The sequence below is a fragment of the Otolemur garnettii genome, unplaced genomic scaffold (assembly GCF_000181295.1).
Source record: "Otolemur garnettii isolate 467f Iridium unplaced genomic scaffold, OtoGar3 scaffold00010, whole genome shotgun sequence".
NCBI lineage: Eukaryota > Metazoa > Chordata > Mammalia > Primates > Galagidae > Otolemur > Otolemur garnettii.
The window spans coordinates 36,334,227-36,344,844 of NW_003852405.1; the positions used below are offsets into that span (position 1 = coordinate 36,334,227).

The 10,618-nt window shown below is 43.7% G+C and overlaps 1 protein-coding gene across 1 annotated transcript in view; it reads right to left on the minus strand.

Annotated features, from left to right (window-relative positions):
• Positions 1–8,983, minus strand: part of IL12RB2 (interleukin 12 receptor subunit beta 2) — a 57,694-nt gene extending 48,711 nt beyond the window's left edge. Inside the window, exons 1-3 of the mRNA XM_023509868.1 lie at positions 8,908–8,983; positions 6,530–6,823; positions 157–271 (exon numbers count right to left, since the gene is read on the minus strand). Of these exons, the coding sequence (XP_023365636.1) occupies positions 157–271; positions 6,530–6,823; positions 8,908–8,983 (485 nt within the window). The remainder of the gene's footprint in view (positions 1–156; positions 272–6,529; positions 6,824–8,907) is intronic.
• Positions 8,984–10,618: the final 1,635 nt, after the last annotated feature.

Consider the following 10,618-nt stretch of genomic DNA (forward strand, 5'->3'; position numbering starts at 1 on the left):
AAAAAAAAAAAAAAAAAGAAGAAAAAATATATGTATATCTGATCGTCTAGAGGTGTCTATTGTTTCTCTTCTCTGGTAAAAACAAAACTTTGATATTTCTAAATATTACTAAGAGGTGACATTTGAAACAGCTGTGACGATACAAGCCTCACTCACTGCACAGTGTACTCCACGGGCAGGTAGGTGTCCCGTCCTCTGTCCCAGGTGCAGGCCACGGTGCCCCGCTCCCCTTTCTGTACACACGATAAGTTTTGAGGCTGTCCTGGAGCAACTTTAAAAAGAAAAAGCAAAACCTCGTATTTGAAATATCACACAGGTGACATTTCAATCACATTATCATTATCTGCCAAGAACATGACAATCCCTCCCCATGTCACCTGAACCCAGATAAGCTAGAAGCTGTTTTAGATTCCATCAAGTTCAAGTTTGCCTCCAAGGCCAGATTTTCTTCTAACAACAATGACTATGGATCAAACACTTACTATAAGCCAAGCCCATGCCGAGTGTTTAACTTAGCACAGTATTTCTCCCAATCAGACATCACAGCACCGTAGGCAGAGAACATCATTATCCTCCCTTTGTCAAAGAGAAAACCAAGATTAGAGAGGTCACCTATTTTGCCCAAGATGACACAATTATGAAGTGGCAGGGTGAAGGCTGCAGCCCGGTGAGGCTGACTCAGGTCCAAGTCTTTCATTCTCTATTCTACTATTTTCCTGGCCAAACACCTGTTAGTGATGGTAAATTAATTTTTGAGAGAGATGCCCATTCAAATATTTAAAAACTTCAAAAATTATTTGTGTTTCTTTGATGATTAGGGACAAGGAACATTTTTCATGTGTTTGCTGGTCATTCATCTGTCATCTTCAGAGAAGTTTCTGTTCATCTCTCTTGCTCATTTATAAATGGGTGGTTTTTGTTTTTGCTCTTTTCTTTTTCATTATATTAAATTATAGCTGTGGCATTAATGCAATCATGGGGTACAATGCACTCGTTTTATATACAATTTGAAATATTTTCATCAAGCTGGTTAACATAGCCTTCACAGCCTTCATAACCTTAGTTATTGTGTTAAGACATTTATATTCTACACCTAGTAATTTTCACATGTGCCCTTATAAGATGCACCATTGGTGTGGTCCCACCTATTACTCTCCCTCCACCCATCCTCCCCTCTCCCCTCCCCTCCTCTTCCCTTTCCTCTTCTTCTTGGGCTATAATTGGGTTATAGCTTTCATATGAAAGCTATAAATTGGTTTCATAGTCAGGCTGAGTACATTGGATACTTTTTCTTCCATTCTTGAGATACTTTGCTAAGAAGAATATGTTCCAGCTCCATCCATGTAAACATGTAAGAGGTAAAGTCTCCATCTTTCTTTAAGGCTGCATAATATTCCATGGTGTACATATACTACAAATAATTGATCCATTCATGGGTTGATGGGCACTTGGGCTTCTTCCATGCCTTAGCAATTATGAACTGGGCTGCAATAAACATTCTGGTACAAATATCTTTGTTATAATGTGATTTTTGGTCTTCTGGATATATACCTAGTAGAGGAATTGAAGGGTTGAATGGCAGGTCTATGTTTAGATCCCTAAGTGATCTCCAAACATCTTTCCAAAAGGAACATATTAGTTTGCATTCCTACCAGCAGTGTAGAAGTGCTCCCTTTTCTCCAAATCCATGCCAGCATCTCTGATTTTGGGATTTTGGGATATGGGATAATCTTACTGGAGTTAAATAATGTCTCAAAGTAGTTTTGATTTGCATTTCTCTGATGGTTAAGGATGATGAGCATTTTTTCATATGTCTGTAGGCCATGCACCTGTCTTCTTCAGAGAAGTTTCTCTTCAAGTCCCTTGCCCACCCTGAGATGGGATCACTTGTTCTTTTCTTGCTAATACGTTTGAGTTCTCTGTGGATTCTGGTTATTAAACCTTTGTTGGAGACATGACCTGCAAATATTTTCTCCCATTCTGAGGGCTGTCTGCTTGCTTTACTTACTGTGTTCTTGGCTGTGCAGAAGCTTTTTAATTTGATGAGGTCCCAGTAATTTATTTTTGGTGTTGTTTCTATTGCCTGGGGTGTCCTCCTCATAAAATATTCGCCCAGGCCAATTTCTTCAAGAGTTTTCCCTGCACTTTCTTCAGGTATTTTTATAGTTTCATGTCTTAAGTTTAAATCTTTAATCCAGTGAGAGTCTGTCTTAGTTAATGGAGAGAGGTGTGGGTCCAGTTTTAGTCTTCTACAGGTCACCAGCCAGATCACTCAGTTTTGCTCTTTTCTTGTTGATCAGTTTAGTTCTCTGTAGATTCTAGTTATCAGCCCTTTGTCAAATTCATGGCATGCAAATATCTTCTCCTGTCCTGAAGGCTTTAGTTGTAATACCCTCAACTGTCCAGAAAGTACATGGTCCAGAAGCTTTTTAGCTTGGTTATATCCCATTAATTTATTTCTGGTTCTGCTACAATTGCCAGGGGAGTCTTCTTCATAAAATCTTTACCCAGGCCGATATCATCAAAAGTTTTTCTGCATTTTCTTCTAGAATTTTTATTGTTTCACATCTTAGATTTATTTCTTTCATCCCATGAGAGTTCATTTTTGCCAATGATGAGAGGTGTGGGTCCAGCTTCAGTCTTTTACATGTGGCCACACAATTCTCCCAGCACCATTTATTAAATAGGGATTATTTTCCCCAGTGCATGCTTGTGTTTGGTTTATCAAAGATCAGGTGGCACTATGTGGCTGGGCTCACCTCTGGGCTCTCATTCTGTCCCACAGTCTATGTCTGTATCTCTGCGCCAGAACCGTGCTGCTTTAATCACTGTAGACTTGAAGTATAACCTGAAGTCTGGTAACGTCATCCCTCCAGATCTGTTTCTATTTCTTAAAATGACATTGGCTATTCAGGGGTTTTTCTGGTTCCACATGAAAGGAAGTACTATTTTTTCAAGTTCTTCAAATTATTTTTCCGTTCAGCTGAAATTAGCTGCCCAGACAATTTTACCCACTGGCCCTGGTCACACCCTCCTAGGCTGCATTACCTAAATCTGATTTCTGCCCTGCATCACTGGGAGCATTGTATGAACACTGTGAAGTTAATTTTGTATGTGCACACACACGTGAACATGTGCGCAGTGCACGTGAACACACGCCTGCATAGATACATGTTAGCATCTCTGCTGTGTGCACCTGCGTACACACACGACACATAACTGAGCCGTATACACACCTTTTCATATTCTGTACAACTTTTCCTTTATCTTGGAGTTAGGAATTGATTATCTCATTTTTCCATTTGTTTCATTTTGTTACCAATATACTGCCACAGGGTTATCTGAGTCACTGCCACACATATTCAGGCACAATGGGACTTCCACCAGTTTCTCCTGTCTGAGGCCCTCCCTCTTACAGGCCTGTGATCTTCTAACCAGACAGGTCACCTGCACCTGGTACTCAGCTGACCTTCTGGGCATCCTTATGCCCCTCTTTCATCCTCTATGCAATCTCCTGGTTCTCTTTCTCTCTCTCTCTCTCTCTCTCTCTCTCTTTTTTCTTTCTCCTCCCTCCCTTCCTTCCTTCTTTCCTCCCTCCCTCCCTTCTTTCTTTTCTTTCTTTCTTTCCAGACAGAGTCTCACTTTCTCGCCCCTGGTAGGGTGCCATGGTGTCATAGCTCACAGCAACCTTAGACTGTTGGGCTCAAGTGATTCTCTTGCCTCAGACTCCCAAGTAGCTGGGACTACAGGTGGCCACCACAACACCTGGCCTGGTTTTCTATTTTTAGTGGAAACAGAGTCTTGCTTTAGCTCAGGCTGGTCTAGAACTCCTGAGCTCAGGTGATCTACCCACCCCGGCCTCCCACCATACCAGGACTTCCTAGGGTCTCTTGACAAGCAAATGAGATCTAAAGCATCTGGAACGTTAGTTTAACCGCCACCTTGATTTCTAAAGGCTTACAGAAACTCTCACTTTAAAGACCACAGCTTTTCACCCACAAAGCAACTTTGTCAATGTGAAAATTGGCTTCTCATTGGACTATGAAATTCAGGTGGCCTTAGTTCAGATCTTAGTTTTGGCAGAAAATGCCTGTCCCCAGGGAAACCAGGCAACAATCTCCTCACTGCAAAAGTACAATAGTGGACGTCAAGGAAAGAACAAGTATTAAAACCTCTGAAAATTAAAACAACATACAATACAGGACATTGTTATGAGTATTATGGTTGTTATTCTTTTAAAAAGCTTATTTATCATACAGAGTAAAAAGTCTTAGAAAAATTGTTTTCAGAAAAATCAACAGCCTAAGCAAGTATTTATAAGAACGGCCAAGTAGGAATCCATTGTGTTTTGTTACCATGATTCTCTAAGACGGCACGCTGGCTGTTTAATTTTACACAATACGGTGAACTCCGTGCAGCAGAGCAGCCCAAACACAGGCAGGGTCAGAAACAAAAGGCTCAGGGGCTGCTTGTCTCTTCCCAGCTCTGAAAACCAGCCAGCTTTATGACAGACCCTCCCCCCAAATGCAATACCACTATGGACTACCACTTACTGCAAAAAAGAAAATAAATGGGCTGTTTACTACCTGCCCAGCTAGAATTGAGCCTTCTACACTGGGTGAAACCAAAATTTGCTGCCTCTTTTCTTGGAATGACTGGCCACACTCAGAAAAAGGTGTTAAGGTGTTGCTTCCAGTCAGCCCTTCATCTCAAAGGTGCTAACCTGCTCAGAGGACAGCCACAGATTGTGTGGTTGCCTCCAGCACGGTGTGCAGGCAACATCGGCAGCACCGCCCAGCTGAACTGAGCTGAGCCACGGCAGGCGCCCTTCATCCTCTCCCCAGATCTTCTGTTGCTGCAAATTGTTACAAATGCAGACACATAACACTTTACAAAAACTGAAAAGATGAAACGGGGCTGCAGTCCTCTAGTGCACGAGTTCAGACGGGACAGGGAGCAGATGGCTCAGCACGTCTGCAGGGGTGTGACTGCCAGGCCGCTTCAGGGAGGAGAATGTTGTGGACCCCTGAGACTGATGGTTCACGGTACAGAGGTGGGTATCAGTCTGCTGAGATGGTGAAATACCTAGGTACAACATTCAGGCTTCTGAAGGTGAGGAAGGTAAAGACCAGTGGTGGTTTTGAACAAAAACTTAATTTTGTCTATAGGCGGTGCTTGTTCTCCTTTAAGGGAATCACTCACAGCTGCCAGTGTGGCAAGTGGATATGAGAGAACGTGCAGCCAGATGGAATTGCAGCGATAGTGCCCACCACCACCATGCCTGCTCTGTGCCTGACACTGGACTGGCACTGTGCACACAGGGGTCATCGAGTCACCACAGCCACCTTATGAAGCAGATGTCACCTTTTCATGATACCAGTGGAGAAACTGAGGCTGAGAGAACCAAAGCTGTAAAAAGGTGCCATGCTCTTGGAAGGGTGAGGGCTCAGAGCCTCTGCTCCTTCTGCTGCACCCCAGGCCGTCGAAGCTGAAGGGACATGATCTGAGTGGGGTCAACAGGAGGCCCTGAGCAGGCGGAGGAGTGCAGACCCAGCCGTGCCTCCTCCCCAACAGCCACCGCCTGGTCCGCTGCTCCCTGCTCCCAAGGCCTCTAGGAAAACTGCCTGGGCCAACCTCACAGGTCCCAGAGAAGTGTCCCTCTTTCCTGGGAAGTGTCTCACTGAGCTCTATCCCTGCCTTACAACAGACACTGAGTCCATATGGCTTGGCCGGCCAGCCCAGGTGTCTCTTCCTGCCTTTTGCCTGTCACTCCAGAACTTCCCTGGAACCCCAGAGGCAAAGGCAGCCACAGAATCAATTGCCCAGTGCCCATGTGTCCTGCTGGCTCACCGGCAGTACCTGCAGGCAGGTGAGTTCACCTTGCAGAGGTTGGCAATGCCCCTCAGTGAACAATGTGTCACCACCTGCATCTGCTCTTTCCCGGCTCACCCCTCTCTCTTGTCTCCCTGGGACTGTCCAATTCCCCTTCCCCCCAGGAAGAGTTATATGATGGTTTCACTTCAGGCAATTTTCTAGAGAACCTAGGAACAGATAATGAGTCTGACCAATGTTTTTTTTCTCCTCTGCTATGTATGATAAGCAGTGGTCTGGAGCCAGCGTGGGTGGAAGAACCACATTTTGTGCATTAAGTTAGGGAGGGAGGTGCTGCTCAGCCTTGTGTAGTCATCCTGGGCTGTGTAATTTATGGAGAGACATCTCTCTATTCTTTGTAGGAGGTTGTAACAAATTATATGAAGTGAAAAAAAAAAACTGCAGAGACCCAGTTTCCTGCCATTGGAGGCCAAGGACAACATATGAAAGGCTTTAACGGTGAGAGAGAGATTTCCAAGAAGACCCCAACTCTATTGAGTACAAACTTCTCACATGGGGGTACCTGTGTTGGTACCAAGATATGAGAATGTTTTATGTGGCAGGAAAAGAAAGAACCCTGCTTTGTATTTGGCTTTCTGCTCAACCTGACCAACGCCAGAAGGTCGCCAGCTTTCACGATTCAGAACACACCGCTCACCTCCAACCAAGATCGTCACTCCGCACACGTGAACCTCGGTACCGTCGTGGCAGGCCAGCTTGCAGTTAAACTCGGTTCCGCCCAGGGGGAGGTCCGTGAACCGAGAACTCAGGGAGCGACTCCGGTGGGAACCTGAACTGACTCTCCTGTCAGATTTGTAGAGGATCAACCTGTTGAAACTGGAGCGGTGTGAACAGCCTTGGTTGGGCTTCAAGGAGCAGGAGATGTTGACAGCTGAGCCAGGTAAAATCTTGTCGGAAGGCTCTGCCGTCACGACTCCTCTCGAGCACACGTCTGCGGTAAGATACAAACAGCTCTCAGGTGGCAGTCATGAACCTACTGAGAAACTGAGGGCTTGGGCAGGTCCAGGAGCAGGGTGAGATCAACCCCCTCGGATCATGAAAATGTAGATGACACGCCCTGCTCTGCCATCTCGGTGACGCTCAGTGAGGACAGAAAGCAGCGCAGCCAGGCTGGAGCCCAACCACGTTTGAATGAAAAGATGCATCTTTCCCATAACAGGACTACACAGAGGAAAGTGGTGAGAAAGTGGATTTGGAAGAGCATTCAGCAGCAGAGTTCCAGGAAAAAACAGCCTTTCTTATATGCAAGTTATTCACCGGACTGCTCAAGAGGGCTTCCCAGAACAAATCACATTTGTCTACATCAGTGTTAGGATTTGTAATGCCTACTTCAATACTCAGACCAAGAAATAAAAAAGACAGTTCAAAAAGATATTGCAGGCTCAGCATCCATAGCACAGAGGTTACGATGCCAGCCACATACACTGAGGCTAGCGGGTTTGGACCCGTCCCCGGCCAGCTAAAACAATGACAACTGCAACAAAAAAAATATCTGGGCATTGTGACAAGTGGCTGTAGTCCCAGCTACTTGAGAGGCTGAGGCAAGAGAATTGCTTAAGCCCAAGAGTTTGAGGTTGCTGTGAGCTGTGACACCACAGCACTCTACCCAGGGCAACATGGTGAGACTCTGTCTCAAAAAAAAAAAAATTGCAAACTTTAGAGGTATATCTAGAAATAATTCCTTCTCTTGGTATAAGGTATATATAATATACAACATTATTTTATATCAAGGGGAAAACATTAAAAGGCTTTAGTATGTCTGTAGTTGACATCGAGAATGGAAGTTCAGTCTTACCAAGCCAAATTTTGACATTTCTTCTAAACCTAAGACCCTTGGGTGGATGGACCATTACATGATATGCTAATATAATTCTATGAGTATATTCCTGTTTTCATGAATTATTGTTTACTATATACCAGATACCATATTGAACCTTTATTAAAGGACAAGTCATCTGCTACTCTCCAGAAGCCTTTGTATTAAAAAACACAGGTTGTCCATAAAATTCATGTGTGCAATATAAAATAGACAACTATTTTATGGACATCCTGTATGACAATTATTCAGCAATTAACAATTAGCAGTAAGACTCAGTAACTGTTGATGAAAGAATCTCAGAATTAAAGGTTCACACTGAATTTTCAGATGTGATATAAAGCTTCCATTGAAAGTCTTTCTTAGGTAATTATGATATTGCTTGGATGAAATGCTATAAACAGGAATTGGTAAAGAAATTATCTAAGGAGATACTGAAGATTCATTCAAAATAAAAAGTTATTTTTATTTTTAGAACAAAAACAAATTCTCTCTTCCTCTCTCTTATCTTATTTATCTGTTTGTTCTTTGCTTCTTTGATCTTCTTTGATCAGAAGCAAATGGGCCAGAAAGCTAAAAATAAGATTTTAATTAAAAAAAATAACGCCAACCATTATGAGCACTGCCGAATTCATTCATCAATACTCCTCTGCTACAGCACACTGGAGATATAAGACATATCTTCACGGCACTTAGCCAATTTCTTAAGAAGACAATGAAATTATTGGACGCTTATATATTAATCATCAGTATAAACTAAATAAAACACGTAATAGTTACAGACATAGAACCAGACTCATCCACTTAAGTGACAGAAAATTAACTATAAAAAACCAACTAGAAGGGCCGGACCAAGTGGCTCACACCTGTAATCCTAGCACTCTAGGAGGCCGAGGTGGGTGGATAGCTTGAGCTCATGGGTTCGAGAACAGCCTCAGCAAAAAGTGAGACCCCTGTCTGTACTAAAAATAGAAAAACTGAGGCAAGAGGATCGCTTGAGCCCAAGAGTTGGAGGTTGCTGTGAGCTATGATGGCACATCACTCTATTCAGGGTGACAGCTTGAGACTGTCTCAAAAAACAAAACAAAACAAACAAACAAAAAGCCTAGCAGAACATTTACCACAAATATACAGTTAATCTGTAGCACAGAATTTAAACCACAGATCCTTCCACAGAGTAGCTTACAGAAATATCTTACCGATTTTTGCTTTAATCAACAGCCACTTGATTATAAGAACAAGTGCCCAGGGACACCCTCCGACGGCTTGTGCCATGAACAGCCAGCTCGGGACTGCACCTCTGGATTCTTCCTGGTAAAAGAAGACTAGTTAACTCATGTTAAAGGCATTCAGAAAATATGAGAACCAAGTCATTCTGAAGAGTTTAAAGTGCCACTTTATTTTTCTTCATGTTGTTAAGATTTTGTTTGCTATTTTTAAAAAATGAATTATACCTTTAACATTAGTAAATTGAAAATCTTGCTACCTTCCAACCCCCGTCTCAGTGAAGCTTCTTAGGGATTAGCAAAGGGTTGGGGGAAGGAGGTTGTGTGTCTTAGCCCATATTCCACCTGCTGTAACAAAATGCTTATAAACAACAGACCTTTTTTTCCCACAGTAGCACTGGAAAGTCCAGGCTGAGGTGTTAGCCTGGTCAGATGCTGGGGGAGCCCGAGTTGGGGTGTAAACTGCCAGCCTCTCCCTGCACCCTCACATAGGGAAGGGGCAAGGTGGTCTCTGGGTCTCTTTTATGAGGGCACTAATTCCACTCAGGAGAGCTCCATCCTCACGACATACTCACCTCCCAAAGGTCCCACTTCCTAATATCGTCCCCTTGAGAGTTAGGGTTTAAAATATGAAAAATGTAAAAACTTGTAAAATCGAGGGACCATAAACATTCAGACCCCTACAATGGACTTTGGGGTCCTTGAGGACTGGGTTTAAATACTTTGAGACCATGTACATGTTACTTAACTGCTGACCCTAAGGGCCACAGAAAATTTCTTTTTTCTTCCAAACAAGGTTACGTAGCAGAATCAGACATTGGTTTGACTAATGGGAGTTTCTGATGAAGTCATGCAATTCAGGAAAACAGTAGATTGAAAAAACGAGTCATAACCCTTCTGGAACTTAGTGTAAGAATAATCTCTTTGGCAGTAAGAAAGGAATTCCAAGGTTTTTTGGGTTTTCTATAAAAAGTCAATCTTACTTGTTTGTTAATTACTTATTTATTTTACTGAGTGATTGTATCTTGAATAGTTCAGAAAATATAAGCTGGTGATTAGTTATCGGACCCAAATTCAAATCCAAGGAATGGCTCTACTAGCATTAGCAAATTCTCCAAATTCTTTTAAACATGTGACAGAACTTCACAAAGTAAGCTGGAAGTTCTGTGATGTCAGGCGCTGGAAAGTAGCCAGCACGCAGCCCATGTTCAGCTCTGGTCCTGAGCATCTGAGGCTGCCACTGATGCCAGGCGCAGGGTTAAGAGAGAGACAACTGTTCTGCCTGGTCCCCTTCCAGGAAAGTGCCCCTTTGACTCTTCTGCCTCCAGCCTGCTCCTCGCTGGGGAAGCCACAAATAGTAGCAATGTCTTCTCAACAGCCATTGCCAGCCGTGCCCCTTCTCCTCCTCTTCACTGTTAACTCTTGGAGACCTTACCACACTGAAGACATCACCTTTTCTCCATTCCACTTTCTCCCGTGAGCTCTCCCAGGGGGTCTCACCTGGCACCCTGGTTCTAGATATTATCGGTCAGCTGAAGATTCTCAGGTGTCTACCTTTGGTGCAGACTGCTCCCCACGCTGCAGTCCCACAGGCCCATCTCCTTCCCCACTCCCCACACTGAGGTCCCACAGGCCCGTCTCCTCACCCACTCCCCACACTGAGGTCCCACAGGCCCGTCTCCTC